Below are 17,171 nucleotides of genomic sequence, written 5' to 3'. Positions count from 1 at the left end.
TCAAGGAGATCAAGGGGCAGAAGGGGGGTCCTTCGATGAGCTTCTATCTGATCTGGAATCTGGGTGGAGACAGGGAGGGTTTCAGTGTGATTATACCCACCAGGGCAAGAAGCGGAACCCAGTCCTCCAAATTCAAAGCTCAGCCTAGTGCCTCTATCTGCTTTTTTTTTTTTTTAAAGAAAGCTTTATTGAAAGAATTTACATATCATTAGGTTCACGCATTTAAAGTATAAAATTCAGTGGTTTTTAGTATATTTACAGAGTTATAAAACCATCACCATAATCTAATTTTAGAACATTTGAACATTTCTAGCACTCAAAAAAGAAACTCTGTACCCATTAGCAGTCAGCCCCTCTCTTCCCCCACTCCCCATCCTCAGCGTCCACAGATCTGCTTTCTGATTTGATGGACATTGCATATAACTGGGTTCATGTGCCACGTGGCCTTCTACCACTGGCTTCTTTTACTTGTGTAATGTTTTCCAGGTTCATCTGCACGTGATTGTGGCACCTATCAGTGTGTCCCTCCTTTTCATGGCTGCATATTGTCCTACAGTAAGAATGGACCACATTTTATTTACCCATTCATCAGTCTATGGACATTTAGGTTGTTCATAATTTTTTGGCCATTATGAAGCTTTGTTCATTCCAATATGGGTTCTGCAATGGCCTTCCAAATCCACCCCTTGCCAGGGATCTTGTTGAGGAGGGACAGTTGGTGACTTTCACAAAAACCTCTTGTGGGCCCTCAAGGCTGGAAACCCTCTTCCAAACAGGTGCCTTTCACACACCTTGGGGACCAGATCCTTACAGGGCTCAAGCCAGTCATGGTCTGGAGATGACCGACTTTGAAGGCCAAAGTCTCTCCTGCAGGCAATTTACCCAGAGACCTTATTATTTTCTATTGATCAGTAGAGGTGGGATTGCTAACTTTTTTAAAATTTAAAACTATTTTTAGTATGGAACATCTCAAAGCCAAAGAATAATATAAGGAACAGCTCCAGCTCTACCTACCTTTAGCAAACCACAGTGCTTTGCTAAAATATATACTTCTAAGAAATAAAACTTGGTTGCATCTCATCTTCTGCTTCCCCACTCCATGTGGGCTCCTGAGCTCAAATGCCAAGTCTTATCCTTTTATATGTTTTTAACCCTCATCCATACACAGTTTGGTGGAGCAGGTGAATGGGTGCTGCAGTGTAGACCATCTGAAGGGACCAGGGATAATTTTTGGTGGTACAGGGACAAGGCAGTAACATTGGCTTAGATAGAAAGTTCCTTCTGGTCTTCGTCTTTATGGTAACATTAAGGAGGATGTCTCTATTCGGTGCCTGCCTGGCTGAACTCCTCTTTCACCCTTGGGCCCTTTTTAACCACACAGGAGACAGCTCAGGCCAAGAGTGGACTCAGGTATTGAGTTAGTGCTGTGGTCCCTCCCACCAATGCCAGCCAGCGAGGCTGTGCTCCATCAGTCCTATCGAAGGCTTCCTTTAACATGCATGTTGGCCCGGTGTGGAGGTGCACACCTGTACTCCCAAGTACTCGGAAGGCTGAGGTGGGAGGATTGTTTGAGCCCAGGAGTTTGAGGCTGTAGTGCACTATGACTGCCCCTGTGAATAGCCACTGCACTCCAGCCTGGACAACAGAGCAAAACTCTTTCAAAAAAAAAGAGAGAGAGAGAGAAAGAAAAGAAAAAATATGTTTAAGTGCAAAGAGTTGATTTAAAGACAGATCTTAAGGCAATGGAAGGATAGGTTTTAAATAGGGAAGGCTAAAAAACATAGGGATGGTTGGCAAATGACAGACAGCTGGAGACCTCTGGTGTGACCTTTCTCCTCTCCTCCACCTATAGCCAGTCTCTGGCCTCTATCCCTTCCTGCCTGTCCCCACCATCTCTGCACCTGCTACGGCTGGGTCAGCTGCAGGCTTCCTTCCAATGGAACTGAACTGTCAGGTGTTCACTCACCCAGACTTGGAAGGGGCCCAAGGCATGGCTGGGGGCAAGGATTCAGAAACCTTCCCATGGGGCCGGTACTCAGTGTGTCAGGACAGCCCCTGGGGACTTGGAGTGGGAGGTGTTGAAGACCCACTTGGAGAGACCCTGGGCCAAGAGCATTGGCTGTGGCCCAGCTCTTCCACGTGCTGGCTTGTGACCTGGGCAAGAGTGCTCACCTCTTGAAGTTGCCCTCATCTCAAAAGTAGAGACCACAGTAGCTCTCACCTACCAGGGCAGTTGTAGTAAGGAATGAGGTCCCCCTGCAAAATGCTCAGTCCAAGGCTGGCAGGCCACGTCCAGCCAGCACATTTTTATATGGATAAAACGTATCTATTCCTAGCAGTTTCCCACCAGTTTCCTCTTTGTTTCCTGATGTTAATTGCCAACTGTAATTAAATGATTATTTGGGCATCTTATTAGTGTGTTGGTGACCATTCTCGGCTTCACCCTCCCCCTTTCCCGGAAGACTCAAGGAGGTGGGGCGTCTCTGTGTTTGTGCACTGCTAGGTCCCTAATGCCTGGTGTGGTGCCTGGCACACACTCGACTCTGCACATAGTCTGAATGAATGAATGAGTCCTTTCTTTAGAGGTGACTGATGCTGCTGAAATAACTGCTGCTAAGAGCCCAAAGCTCTGTATGGAGTGAACATCCACTTTATTCCCCCTCCCCACCACCACCCCGCTCAGTTATGTCCTTGGTGCTTAATCGGGATTTCGTCCACACTGCCTGCGCTCACACTGCACTCCCAGGCCCTGCTGTATGTGCTAATCTGATGGGGGCAGCCTTAGGGAGGGCTCTGTCCCCAGCAGGAGGACCCTTGGTGAGCAACTCTCCCCACTTCCCCCTACCCCTTCCAGCACCTGCAAAGGGGACTCAGAGAGGGGCTGCCCCATGGGGTTGTTTGAGAAATTGAAATGGAGGTGTCCTCTCCCAGGTGTCTCTATGGCCCTTGAATCCTGATGTCTGTTGAAATGCCTCCTCCTCTGGGCACCTTCCAGGACCAGGCCAGGTGACACCACCATTCCGCCCCCGTCTCTGCCCCTTTCCTGGACTTTCTGCCTTCCCTGCCCTGGCTGGGGAAGCAGCAGCTGCCTGCCTGCGTTCACCCCACACCACCGCTGGGGTGGTGAGAATCGCTCCTTAGCACCCTGGAGGACACCTCTGTGAGTGGCAGCCCTGGGGGGTGTTGCCTCCCTTGCCTGGCCCCTCAGGTTCCTAAGGGCGTCTGCGGAAAAGCCTCATTGGAAAGCGCCGGTGGCCTCTTCCCTCTCCCTCCCCGGCAGGGAGGAGGGTTCGGAGTGTCCGGTGCCCTAGCAGGCCCAGGCCAGGTGGTTGCGGGGAGGAAGCCTCAGGTCCCTCCCCTCCGGTGCCGGGGTGGGCGCGTCGGGACCCACTGGCCTCCCAGTCCCAGGAGAGGAAGGATCAGGGAAACCAGCTGTCTGCAGCTGCTGGGGAAATTAGGGGCCCTCAGGGTTCCCTTTCCTCCGGGAGGGGAGGAAGCGGGACTAGGAAGCTTTCTTGTTTCTGGAGCACGGCTTGGGAGGGTGGGTGGCTCCTAACCCAGGGTCCAGCCCCGCCTCCCCAACCCCTGCGCGCGGTCCAGGTATGTGCGACCCCTCCTAGTGGCCACGCGCCTTCTCACGCCCCTCTCCCGTGACGTCATGCTCCTCTCGCGCGGCATGATGGGAGAATCCTAATGTTTTCCAACAGATGCTCCAAGAACAGCTTTCAGATTAAAGCAATTGCAAGAGCAAAGATTCTTCCTTTTCCCTTTTTTCCTGGGGGGTGGGGGGTGGGGTGGGGGGAGGGAGCGCCCCCAGACATTCCAGGACATCACCCCCTGCCCCAAGCACGCAATAAACACTGACAAGAAAAAGTTTTTATTTCCTGGTTCAACTTTTTTTTTTTTTCCTGGAATATAGACTGAAGAATGGGAATAAACACGAATAAATAACAAAGCGAGGCCGCGCACGCCGGGATGCGCCTGGCTGCAGCCGGCGAGGCTATTGTCTCCCCGCCCTGAAGCCAGCCCCGGCCCCGGCGTCTTTCTCCAGCTCTTTTCCTTTCCCGGCCTTTTTTTTTTTTTTTTTTTTTTTTTTTTTTTTTTTTTTTTAAATTTTCTTTTTTAAAAAGACGTCCCCTCCAGCCCCCTCGCCGGTGACCTTGGCCACCTCGGATGCTCTGATTCCACGCGGCTCGCTCTAACTTGCCCCCGCGCCGGCCGGGCCCATGGCCGCGTCGGAGGACGGGAGCGGCTGCCTCGTGTCGCGGGGCCGCTCGCAGAGTGACCCCAGCGTCCTCACCGACTCCTCGGCCACCTCCTCCGCGGACGCCGGGGAGAACCCAGGTAACGGGCTGGGCGGGGGCCGCGGGCGGGGTCGGGGAGGCCCGAGGCAGGTGGTGCTGGGAGCAGGACCCCGCGCGGCTCCGCGCCCCGCCTGCATTCGGGGAGCCGCGGCAGGAACCGGCGCTCGGCCCCGCGGTTCCTATCCCCAGTCTCGCAGGGCTGGGGCGCCTCGGAGCCCTTTGTCCATAAAAGAGCTGATTTCCTGGGTAGAGCCAGGCCCCGCAGCTTCCCCTCCTCTCCGGCTGGTGAGCTCTGCCGTCCCCTCGAAGGGGGCTTCCCTTCCTCGGGTGCTGACCGGCTGGGGGAAGACAGGCAGACCCGTGGCCGCCTCCGCCCAGCGCCGGTTCTGGGCCCTTCCCTCCCTCCCCACGGCCGGGCCCCAGCTCCGGACGTCCCCGCTTGGGCATCCGCTCCTGGAGGGCAGTGCTCCGCAGCTGAGGCCACCGCGCTGAGGGCTTCCACCGGGCGCCTGACTCCAGCGGGGCCTGGCGCACCTGGGCGCGCTAGCCCCCCGGACAGGTGTGCTGGGCAGAGCCGCTGGCAGGGAGAGGAAGGGCGTGCGCCAGGACAGAGCCCGGTTTCGTGACAGTGTGTGGACTCTGTCCACTCTTCCACCCCCATGGCAGCGTTGATTGTTTAGGTGATAAACCGGTCACAAAGGCGTCTATAGGGCTTGATTGATTACTTTCCAGAGAGGAAGAAAGGCCTAATAAAGCAGGAGGGGGGGTGGGCTCTGTGCGCCTGTCACCATGGAGACGCAGGAAGCAAAGTGATCATTAAAACCTCTCTCCACCAGAAGGCAATTTTCACTTCACAGGGAGAAGTCTGGGCTTCTGAAATGTAGGGTTCAAAAAAAGAATCAAAGCTGGTGTTTTGGTATCAAGCCACAGGACTCAGTTTTGTATCTTAGAGAAGCACAATTGCTTCGTAGATTCTGTTTTGATAACAAGTTGCTTTGCCTGCCTTTGAAGACTTATTCTCTCTAAATGCAACGACCCCAAATGGGGACTCGATCATGTTAAATGGTGGGCATCAAAGTGAAGAGAATCCCTGGGGCCCGGGTGAAGGCTGGCTTTGTGGGGTGGGATTCCTTCACTGGAACACATCAGAGCTTCCCGGTGAACTGCCTAGAGGACCCATTACAGGCAGCTGTGTGGGCACTGGAGCCCTCCCCCGCCCGGCCCACCATTTGAAAATTTAAACAATAAACCCGGGCAAGTATTGGAAGATTTCTTTGTTAAGACTATTGACACTGTGTCACTTGATCAAACTAAGGTACCAGCCTGAATAAATCTCTGACTTTTCTTTATCTGGGAGGGCAGGTTAATTTCCTTAGAGTTTCAAGCAGAGGCTGCCATGGCAGACCGTTAAGGCTTTAATTAATCCTTTTACTAGGAATGGGGGATTCAGCCTTCAGCACTCCATGATGGATTGCCTTTCTCTGGGTTGGAGAGGCGCATCCACAACTGTTCCAATCATGGAAGTTGAGTGGCTCCTCATGAGAATCCTTCTCAGCTCCCTTTGTCTCCCTGGCAGTAAAAGGAAGCAAACTTGAAATGGAAATTATGGAGGACTTGGCTTTTTGGCTGTCTGTAAGTTTATGCCTCTGTGGGTGGGAGCGGAGGGTTGGGCAGGTGGTGCCGGTCCATGAGAGAAGGAGGAGGAAAGGCTGGGATGTCTGTGATTAAGTTATACGTGGGAGGGCACAGGCTTGAGCTCTCCTCTGGTGCAACTGGTCTAAATGGGACCCAGGTAACAGGTGTCAGAGGTGAAAAGTCTAAAATATGTGCAATTCTGAGCAGTAGAACCTTACTAAAAAGCACCAAGCAATTAAGTATTTATGGATTGTGTGAAGCAGATTGTGTTTCTGTTCTGGCAGAAAGAGAATCAGAATCATCAAGTTGGAAGGAACTTGGGAACTTGGTGGAGGAAGGGCGGGCTCAGGGAGTATTTTCTGTAAGCACCTTGCTTGGCTGGCCTGGTGTGTGCCTGCATACCTCTTTTGATGGTGGACTCACTTCTTCCTGATGTAGTGCATGCTTGTCTTTGGGCAGATCTGTTTAAGAATTCTTTTTCCAGTGGTTCCAAAGGGTCTGGTATCCATTATTCCTGATGGGATCTTCTCCTGCTGCATGTCACTCAGGGCTTTCAGACAGCCTGGAGTTTTAGGTATTGAAACAACCTCAGTCACTTTTTGAAAAGTCTAGGCCCTTCACCTGCTCTTCCTAGATGGCCTCCCTTATTTGTCCACCTGCTGCTCTAATGTGAGACTCCTGAAAATTGAACCTGAAGCTCCAGCTGTGGAATAACCTCACACAGAGTAAAGAAGCAGAGCTGTCTCCTCCCATCTAAATTCTATAATTTAATGAAAGAGTCCAAGGTTGCGTTCACCTTTTCCCCTGCAAAGGCATTTTTAATGCATCAGTATTCCCTTTGCAAAGACTCGAAGCATTCTTCGAAAGGTGAGCTATGTTTTGACACCTCTTTCTCCCATTCTCCAGAGGTTACCCCTGCTGGGAATTGAGGGGCATCCTTTGGACTTTTCCTAATGTTTTATATACTTGTGTTGCTTGGAAAATGGCATGCGGGAGTGTGCTGCACTCACGGCTCTTCCATGAGGGGTTCTGCCCCACACTGGGTCTCGGAGATCTTGCCTCATTGCAATATCCATCTCCCTTTCCCTTTTAACACCCACACAGGATGCCAAGAAACATATTTTTCAGTTTAGCCATTGGATATTTGTATTGTTTCCAGTTTTTACCCACTACAGACAACACAGCTGTAATTACCTGGGCACAAACTGCCTTGTACTCACCTGAGAATTTCCTCTAGGGTGTGTGTGTGCAGCTCTTGGGATGTTGAGGCCACAGGGGACCCACATATTTTATTTTAATGATATTGCACCCTCCTAGAAAACGTATGAATTCACACTTTCCGTAATCTGTGAGAGTGCCCTTTCTCTAAACCCTTGCCAACACCTGAGATCATCAATCTATTTTTCTCTAGCAGGAAGGGTGACAAATGGTTTCTTGTTGTGTTAATTTGCAGTTCCCTGATTGCTAGTGAGCATGAGTGTCTTTTTGTGGCCTTATTAGTGCATCAAATCTCCCATGGCCAGGTCTGTGGCCATGGACTGTGTGGCGGGGATGAAATATTTCCCCTAGTCCTGACCTTCCGGCCACTCTCACCACTGCTTCGTTAATGGGCCCGTCTGCATCTACACAATGTGCCTCTCTATAAATCCGCACTCTACACCCGTGAGTATGGTTAGGTGTTCTTCCAAAATAGAAATTTAATCAAAGGTAAGGAAGCATCCCCTGATCTTTCCTCCTTCGAAGGAACTCATGATCACAAGGGGTTTTGCTTCCTTTTCTTCCATCTGCTCTCAGGTTCTGGGACTAGGCTTCTGCCCCCTCCACATCCTGGGGCCAGCCCTGGCATCGGCCCCAGCACGATGGTGGCCTCCTTCTTGTCAGGTCCCAGGCTGCCTCCTGGGCCTTCCTCAACATGATCCCATCACTGCTCCTCACCAGCCATCCCTTGTCCCTTGGCTGTCGCTGCCTTGCTCTGTCCTGGCTCCATGACTCTCCAGCTCCTTTCTCCAACTCTCTGGCTCTCAGCTCCAGACCTTTGTGTTCTGCCTGGTCCTTCCAGTCCTTCAGACCTGTGCCCCACCCCAGTGAACTCTGATCTCATTTCTGATTTGCTCCTGGCACTCTTCAACACCTAGGGTTCTTGTCAGTTTCATTCTCTGTGGACTGTCCCTTCTAGACTGGGAGCCTCTTGAGGACAGGGAGCTTGACCGTCACCCGAAATGCTGCACCCCTGAGCTCAGCACAGAGCTCAGATGCAGGAGACTTTCAGTAAGCATTTGTAAGACAAATGGGCACAAGCCCCAGGCGCTGGTGTCTCAACCTATGTGGCGGTGCCTGGCCAGGCAACTGGCCACTCCTGCCAGCTGGATGGGGCCAGAGAATGCTTGGAGGGTGAGCAAAGAGGAGCCGCAGCTGTGTCCTTCTGCAGGGCCGGGCCGGGTCCAGGTCTGCTTTACTGCCTGGAGAGAGAGATCCTCTCAGAGCATCCTCTCCTATCGTGAGCTACAGACAGATGCACAGACACATTCCCCAGGCCTTGGGCTCAGGGCATCCCATGCTGGCCTCTTCCTCTTTCATGCCGCTCTGCCAGCAGACGGATATGGGCTTGTGCTGATGGCCACTTCCTTCATCACCTGTGCACCCTCATCACCCACACACCGTCAACACCAGGCTCTGTTCTTGACACCTCCCTCTCCCACGGTCACAGGTCCGCCAGACACGGGCCTCCTGGAGCCCATCTCACTTGTTTCAGGTCTCCCACCCCCACCCCCACCCCCACCCCCACCCTCACCCCCACCCGGGTTTAGCTCCTACCTTCCCTTTCCTGGACAACCTCAACGCTGAGCCTTGGTTCTCTTCCTCTTACCGGTTTTCCTGCAGGACGGGAAGTTTCCAAAATGCAAATCTGGTCTAGTCTCTCCTTTGCCTCAAACCGTCTAATGCTGCCCCCTGCCTGGGTGTGGGAGAGGGCAGAGGCAAGAGCCTCTTTTGTCTGTACGGTGGCTCTTTCTAGCTTCCTTCCTCGAATGTTCTCTTATTCTGGAGTCCTGGGTTCTGAGGATCTCCCTCTGGCCCCTTGTAGAGTGTCTACATGGCTTAATTAGTAGTAGAACTATGTGGTAATTACCTTGTCAGCTTCTTCAGGGTTATTAAAAACATAAAAGCTAGATGCTTAAAAAATACTGAGTTTAAGAACTCAGAGTTTTTTTCTGATTATGAAAGCATTGCCTGTTCATTATAGAAAATGGATGCTTTAAAATTCCTTTTCCTAGCTGGGCATGGTGGTCACACCTGTAATCCCAGCAGTTTGAGAGGCCTAGGTGGGCAGATTGCTTGAGCCCAGGAGTTTGAGACCAGCCTAGGCAACATAGTGAAACCCTGTCTCTATAAAAAATACAAAAAGTTAGCTGGTTGTGGTGGTGTGCTCCTGTAGTCCCAGCTACTTGGGGGGCTGAGCCAGGAGGATCGCTTGAGCTGGGGAAGCAGCGGTTGCACGGAGCCAACATCATGCCTCTGCATTCCAGCCTGGGTGACAGAGGTAGACCCTGTCTCCAAAGAAACAAAATTCCTGTTCTCTGCCCCCCTCACCCTAACACCACACAGAAGCCGATGACAATGGACCCCTTTGTCTTTAGGACCTGCCAGGTACCAGGCGAAGCTGTCAGCATTAGAAAAACAGACATGAGGAAGTCAGGCCCAGGGGCACCCTCCAGCCTCACCTGCCTTCCTCATGGTCACAGGAGCCTGTTTTCAGTACCTCACTTGGTACTCCTGGAGATGATCTCATTTGTTTATTAGACAAACTTGTTTATGGTCTGTCCAATACAGTAGCCACTAGCTACATGTGGCAATTTGAATCTAAATAAAATAAAATAAGATTCTGTTTCCTCAGTTGTAGCCACATCTCAAGTGTGCGGAAGCCCCATGCATCTGTGGCTGCCATACTGGATAGTGCAGATCTAGAACATTCCATCCATGCAGACAGCTTTGTTGGACAGTGCTGCTTGGATTAAAAGCTCCCTGAGGGCAGGGCCTTGCCTGTTGTCTTCTTGGCTGTGTCACCAGTGCCAGCACTGTGCTAACACCTGGTAGTTCCCCAATGAATGCTGACGGAATGGATGTGCCAGAGTGATTGGTGTGGTCTTGAGCTCTCCTGCAGGAAGGGACCCTCAGCCTCCCTAGTCTCATCATCTCATCCTCTGAAAGGGAGGGTACCCAGCAGAGATAATTTCCTATCCACACAGGACTCATTTATTTCAATTCAGTGAGCTTTCCCAGAGAACCCGCAATGCGGCACACCTGGCCCTTGCCAGAAGGGCCTCTTTGGACAAGAGAACGATGAGATGCAAAGAGATTCTTTCCCTGGAGCTAAATAAATGTGTCTAAGTCCTGGCTCAGCCATGGACAAGCTGTGTGACTTTGGGCAAGTCACTTTACCTCTCTGAATCTCAGTTTCCTCTACTGTAAAATGGTGGGCATTGTTGTCCTTAAGTTCAGAGTGAGTGAGGCTAACTGAGCTGTTGTCTCTAACAATGAGTAAATCTTGAGACGCAGCTTTAGGAGGCAGGCACCTCCCCAAACATTCTCCAATCCCTTTGAGGTAATTCCATCTTTTGTTAACAAAGTCATGGCGGCCGTGACCACACTGATGTATACAGCAGGGAGCGGGAGGAAGAGCAGCCTGCAGGTCGACCCCAGCCCTTCTCTGTGCCTGGCTGAGCTGGTCAGCCTCTCTGAGTTCTGTGAAATGTGAGTAAGAGCAGGGCTGATCTGGCTAGGGGCCAGGCAGGAGTCATGGGACCGTGTCCCTCACTGACGCAGAACGGCTTCAGGCACCAGGGCCATTCTCAGCGAATGGTGGAGGAAAGGGGAGGAGGAGGAGGATGTGGTTCCCGCTCTGATTCTGGATTTTGAACCCCTGGCTCTAAAAGGCTCCTCCCCTACACTTTCCCACTCTCACCTTTTGTGGAGGCTGTGCCTCCCCTACCCCTGCCTCCCTCTCCGGCCCCAGGTCCACCCAGCCTCGGATGCTGTTCCTTGGCTCCCTTCCTGGCTCCCCAGCTCGTGACTGGAAATCTCCTAGAGTCCCCCCACCTTCACAAGTTATTCCCTCTGGTCTGGTAATTTTGGGATAGCACACTGGTTGTCTTGAAATGGGATTTGAATGTGTATTTTGCGGGGATTGTTGTACTCTGATGAGTTTGTTTCCTTTGCAAGTGTATCTCCAGGGAAGGTGCTTTTTAGGGGAGGGTGTCTATCTGGAATGACACAGGTGAGCCTTGTTAATGCTAGTCCCGTGGCATGGCCAAAGCATGCTGGAGGGGACGGTGTAGATAGTGGGTGTGTCCTGGGCCCTCCCCAGAGCTTTAGCCAGGGCAGCATATATGGGAGGATATGAAATGCACAGGAACAGAGGCAAAAAGAAAAACTTTGAAAAATACAAGTATATTAGTTTGAGACCTTTTCTTATTGAATTTGAGAGCTGGGTTCTATTCCATGCACTAGAAAACTCTTTAACACAGGCCACCAAACTGCAGTGTCTGCAGGGCCAGGACTTCCGCCGTGGGAGGGTCAGGGTGCGTGCCTGCTGGGGCGGAGCTGCTTCTTGCCGCATGGAAATGTGGGCCTAGGTTGGTGAGACCATTTTTTTTTTTTTTTTTTTTTTTTTTTTCCGAGACAGTGTCTCACTCTGTCGCCTAGGCTGGAGTGCAGTGGCACCATCTCGGCTCACTGCAACCTCTGCCTGCCTGGTTCAAGCAATTCTTGCCTGCTGGGTTCAAGCAATTCTCCTGCCTCAGCCTCCCCAGTGGCTGGGACTACAGGTGTGCGCCACCATGCCCAACTAATTTTTTCTGCATTTAGTAGAGATGAGGATTCACCATGCTGACCAGGTTGGTCTTGAACTCTTGACCTCGTGATCTGCCCACTTCGACCTCCCAAAGTGCTGGGATTACAGGCGTAAGCCACTGCGCCTGGCTGACCATCCTGTTTTAAGAGTGACACTGGGAATCTAGATTTTTATATGAGATGTTGTGTTAGGTTTTTGTATTGCTATAAAGAAATACCTGAGACTGGGTAATTTATAAAGAAAAGAGGTTTAATTGGCTCACGGTTCTGCAGGCTGTGTGGGAAGCGTGGTGCCAGCATCTGCTCCCGGTCAGGCCTCAGGAGGCTTCCAATTATGGCAGAAGGCAAAGGGGGAGCCGGCACATCACACAGTGAGAGTGGAAGCAAGAGAGGGACGAGGAAGGGAGGTGCCAGGCTTTTTTAAACAACCAGATCTTTTATGAACTGTCAGAACAACTCCCTCAGCACCAAGCCATTCATGAGGAATCCGCCCCCATGATTCAAACACCTCCCACCCAGCCCCACCTCCAGCATTAGGGATTCCATTTCAACATGAGATTTGGAGGGGACAGATATTCAAACCCTATCAGATGTGATTTTTAAATATTGGCAAGTTTATCTATTAGGGATTGGGTTGACTTTATGTAACAGAAAACCTAAATAACACTGGCTTAAAGAAGATAAAGGTTTTCCTTCCACCAGAAGTCCAGACAGCATGATGGCGTCCCTGTCGTAGGGTGGGATGTTCAGTGAATTTCATAGTGAATTCTGGTTGCAACATGGTTGCTTCACCTCCAGCAACAAGTACATTTTCTAGGCAGGACAAAGAGGATAGGGAGAGGCACAGGGGCGTCCACCTGCCGAGTCTGACATTGTCTTCTTGGGAGCCCTGCCCAGTGACACCCACTTATACCTCCTTGGCCTGAGGGCATCAGATGGCTACCCCCAGCTGCCAGGGAGCCTGGGAAGTGTAGCTTTTTCTTTTTGTTTGTTTGTTTATTTGCTTAAGATAGGTGTATTGCTATCTGAACCTGCTACCCCTAACAAGAGCAGATTCAGAGGAAGGGGAGGGTGTGAATGACTATCAGGTAGTGAACTACAGTCTCTGCCATATCAACTTTATAAAAGCACCATGTGACCAAAACAAAACATGTCTGGGAGCTGCATGTGGCCTGTAGTTGCCCTTTCAAACCTCAGATAGAAAGAATCTCATGGGAAGACTGAAGCAGTTTTTATGTTTTGTGCCATTACTAAGAAACTAAAGGTTGGACTAAGATACGTGATCCAAGCCTAAACATCATGTCCATTCAAATTTTATTTAACAATATCCAGGGAACAAGATAGGCAGGGTCACTGGTCTTCACAGAGCCAATCATCTGGTGAGTGATCAACGGCTGGAGTGAAAATGTGCTTATTGTCAACTCTTGTTATAAAAGGAGCCATCATACTTCCTTTTATTGAATATTCCTCTAAACCCTTGAGGTAGGGCCAGAAAGCTAGCGAGGCTGATTAACCGGCCCATGGTCACCTTTATATAAAGGGGTAGCTTAAAGAGGGTCTTGATTCCAAGTGAGTCTGAGGCCCGACCCATCCCTATCTGCACCACCCAGCTTCTGCCTCCCTCATCCTGCATCTCACTGGAAAGCGGTCCTCTGTCCTTTACATGGAATACATATGTGTGTTTCACCCCCATTCCTGGCTCCAGCCATCTAGCTGACAGATGTATACATACCTGTAGTCACAAAAGCACACAGAGGCAGATGTACTCTTTCATTTCCCAGTTCATTTAACCAGAATGGCCACTGGGACAAGGTTTATTTATTGAAAGTCGGGCAAGGCGATGGCAGAGAATCAGCTGTCTGCAGAGTTGTTGAAGGTCCCGTCTTTAATGGGCTGGGGCTCGTGTTCCTGTTTGTTAAAGCAAGTCGGTTGGATGGGTAGCTTGGCAACACACCTTATCTAATGGTCACGACATCTGTAGACTTTGACGTTGATTAGTTGGCAGCCACGAAATGGATCTGCCCTGCACTGAAAACGGAAGCTGTGGCTATACGACTTAAGAAGTGTGTTTATTTTACATACTATGCTCCTGTTTGTAATACAACCCTTTTAAAAAGTCCCCATTGGTCTTGCAATATTCTCCCTAATGAGTTGTATTGTTATGGCATGACTTTTTGGTTCAATTATCTCTTGAAAGTTTGTATCCATATATAGAAAAAATTGTTGCCTTATTGTAATCACTAGCTCTGGAGTTTCAAGGAAGTCAGGAAGATACGCCAAAAATGATCTTTCTGCTTCCCTTTGGCAGGAAAGCATTGTCTTAGGCAGCGTTACTCCTGGGGTGACTGCGTTTCTTGAGTCACATGAGTCAAGTGGTTACTGACTTTGGCACATTTATTGGCCAGGTTTTTTGTGCAAAGCTTCTGAGATCTGATGACGTCTACGGTGTCACGACTGTCTTGTCACCTGTTTTTCGGGGATCTGCCTGGCCCCTACCCCACATTCTTTATTTTCCTGTTATTCTCTATATATAACCAGAGATACAGGTTTTCCATCGAGAGGGGGCCTATAGAAGTGTTCTTTCCAATCAAGCTGATTTACATAAAAAAGAACATGACTTAGAAATAGTAATAATAATGGGCCGGGCGCGGTGGCTCATGCTTGTAATCCCAGCACTTTGGGAGGCCGAGGCGGGCGGATCACGAGGTCAGGAGATTGAGACCACGGTGAAACCCCGTCTCTACTAAAAATACAAAAAAAATTAGTTGGGCGTGGTGGCAGGCGCCTGTAGTCCCAGCTACTCGGAGAGGCTGAGGCAGGAGAATGGCGTGAACCCGGGAGGCGGAGCTTACAGTGAGCTGAGATTGTGCCACTGCACTCCAGCCTGGGCGACAGAGCGAGACTCCATCTCAAAAAAAAAAAGAACTAGTAAGAATGTAGTGGTGGTAATACACAGAAATATGCGAAGAAACCATGAAGGTAGCGCTTGGAAGACACAGGCATGCCAAAAACCACAAAGCTGGTGTACAGGTTTCAGTGAAATGGGGAAATGCTGTTGTCAATTTTCGTCTTGGTCTTGTGGCCCGGCCATGATTACTTACCTACTTGCTGACTCATTAAGCACTACAGTGTGCATGGAGCATGGTGTGAGGGTGATGCAAAGAGGCATCGTGCATCCGGGAAGCTCATGGTTTGGCTAGGGGCATACCATTTTGACAAGTAAAATGACAGGACACGTATGTAATAAGTGCCAGGCCTCTCAAACTTGTCCCTTTCTGTGCTGTATCACATTCATTCTCTGCCAGGTGTCACAGGCTTCTGCAAAAGCAATCTCCAGAACTCAGTGGCCCTACAGCATTGAGGTTTGAGTCCGTGGGTTTCTGAAGGTTGGCAGGGTCAAAGGTCCAGGCTGGCTCTTCTCCATGCATCTCTTATCCTTCTTGGACCTGTGGTCTAAACCAGCCATGTTAGTCTTGTGTAGTGGTGAAGATACATGGGACCTCTTAGGGCCTAGGCTGGAAACCTTCACTTATGCTGATTCTGTTAGCCTATTGGCCAACTTCAGATCAAAGGGAGGGAAATACACTTGACCCCTTTGGTTGAGGGAGCAGGAAAGTCATATGTAGATACAGGAGAGGTGGAGAATTGGGGCCAGTCTTGTAATCCACACATTAGGCTTATTTCCCTACGTAGTCTGTGTGCTCCTGGAGTCAGAATCACCTTGGAATCTCCTGCCACCTCTGATAGGGTGATGCCTTGACATTGGATGCCAACAGACAAGGTCTGTGGGGTGCTTGCAGATATTGGTCTCTGGTGTCAGACTGCCTGGGTTCACTGTGTGGCTTTGGTAGATCTACCTAATATCTCTGATCCACAGTTTTCCCATCTGCAGAATGAGGATTACTTTACTTATATTAATACCCCCTTAGATGAGCAGTCATGATGCTGAGATGAGATGAATTCTGTAAAGCGTTTAGCACAGTTCCTGGGACACAGGAAGATCCTGGTCACCATGAGCTAGCATTCGCCGCCTCCTATCACTGTGGAGAAGCTTTCACCAAAGGCCATGTCTTGGTGGATGAGAGCAGGAGGCTCTGATCTGGTGCAGTTTTGAGGCTCCCAGATGCCCTCGTCTCCCTTTGGGCCTCAAGATGCAGGAGGGAGGGTTTTCCTGGCCTGAGCTGCTGGGTGAAATCGGGCATCCCTCTAGAACTTACCCCCCTCACCCTGTACTGCCCTGGAGCTGGTTCAGGAGTCTGCTGGCATGCACCGGGAAGCTCCTCTCAAGGCATTGCCCCTGATTTCCTAGTAGGTGAACTGGCTTGAGGCAGTCAGAATGCTGAGTTGGGTAAAAGACCCAGGGTCAAAGCTGAGTCTCATTCCGGCTGTGGCCACGCTGAGCTGACCACGAGCCCCTTGGCTCCTTAGGGTTGCCTTTGGGCGCAGGAAGGAACCTGCACGTGGACACTGAGCTAAGGGAGCACGAGCTGTTTGCTTTGGTTAGTTCTTTCCCCTAATCCTTGCAAGTAGCTGGTTCTGCTTTGATGTGAAATAACAAAAGATTTAGGGAAAGTTTATAATTTAGCTCATTTTTTTTTTAATGGGAAGGGTGAGTTTTGGAGCACATTTAATACCATGCCATGTGGGGTAAGCTCAGAGCATTGCCTGTGCTCTCACTCACCTGGGCTGGCTTTCCCCGCTTGCTTCCCCGTTGGGAGTCTAATACAGCCTGTCTTTTCCTTAAGATCATTGCTTCAAACAGTGTTGACATTTTAATGTGATTATTTTCCTGTAATATTTTTCCAGCCCTTTTCCACTTGGGGAGTATATTTGTATCCTTTTTCTTTAGGGATTTGTGTTGTTCCAGCTCCATCCTGGGCTGTAGAATAGAGCTATGCTCATAGCAGGTGCATGGTAAACATTGATTGACTCTTGGGTACATGATAGTGACGCCTAGCACCCCTCCTCATACCTATTCCCATGTTCCCATAAAAAAATTAAAATCGAGGGGGAAAACCCCAAAACAACAACAACAAACAGAGTTCCATGATGGCTTCAGGTTAAATAGTCTCACCCTGTTGGAAATTCCTGGAGCAAGCCAGTGGGCAGGAGCCCGGGTGTGAGTTCTCAGGAATATGCATCACTCAAAGTGAGCCCACACATTTGTTAATAATTGGTCTCTATGTGGTGTTAAAAAATTAACTAATAACAATTTATTCCAGAGGATATTAGCGTAGAGCAGCTATTTTCTTATAGGAAAAGAGGGGTTCCAGTCATTTTTTTTTTCTGTTTTGTTGAACTGATGTTTGCATCTTGCCTGGTGAAATCTTTAGCAAGGAGGAGGTGGAAGTTGTTCACTTTAGCACCCAGGGGCTCAGCTAACAT

At 50.2% G+C, this 17,171-nt stretch overlaps 1 protein-coding gene across 3 annotated transcripts in view; it reads left to right on the top strand.

Annotated features, from left to right (window-relative positions):
* The window catches only part of PHACTR3 (phosphatase and actin regulator 3), a 273,840-nt gene that overhangs the window by 24,586 nt on the left and 232,083 nt on the right, over window positions 1–17,171 (top strand). The window contains exon 1 of one of the 3 annotated variants that reach the window (XM_055266141.2): window positions 3,716–4,344. The exons of the other annotated variants lie outside the window; for them this stretch is intronic. Within the exon in view, the coding sequence (XP_055122116.2) occupies window positions 4,227–4,344 (118 nt within the window). The 5' untranslated portion in view covers window positions 3,716–4,226. Of the gene's footprint in view, window positions 1–3,715; window positions 4,345–17,171 lie in introns of those variants that run through there. 3 annotated transcript variants of the gene reach the window in all.

This window comes from Symphalangus syndactylus, chromosome 24 (assembly GCF_028878055.3).
Source record: "Symphalangus syndactylus isolate Jambi chromosome 24, NHGRI_mSymSyn1-v2.1_pri, whole genome shotgun sequence".
In the NCBI taxonomy this organism is placed as follows: domain Eukaryota; kingdom Metazoa; phylum Chordata; class Mammalia; order Primates; family Hylobatidae; genus Symphalangus; species Symphalangus syndactylus.
Note: the sequence above shows the minus strand (reverse complement) of the source record. Positions and strands in the feature narration are given on the sequence as shown.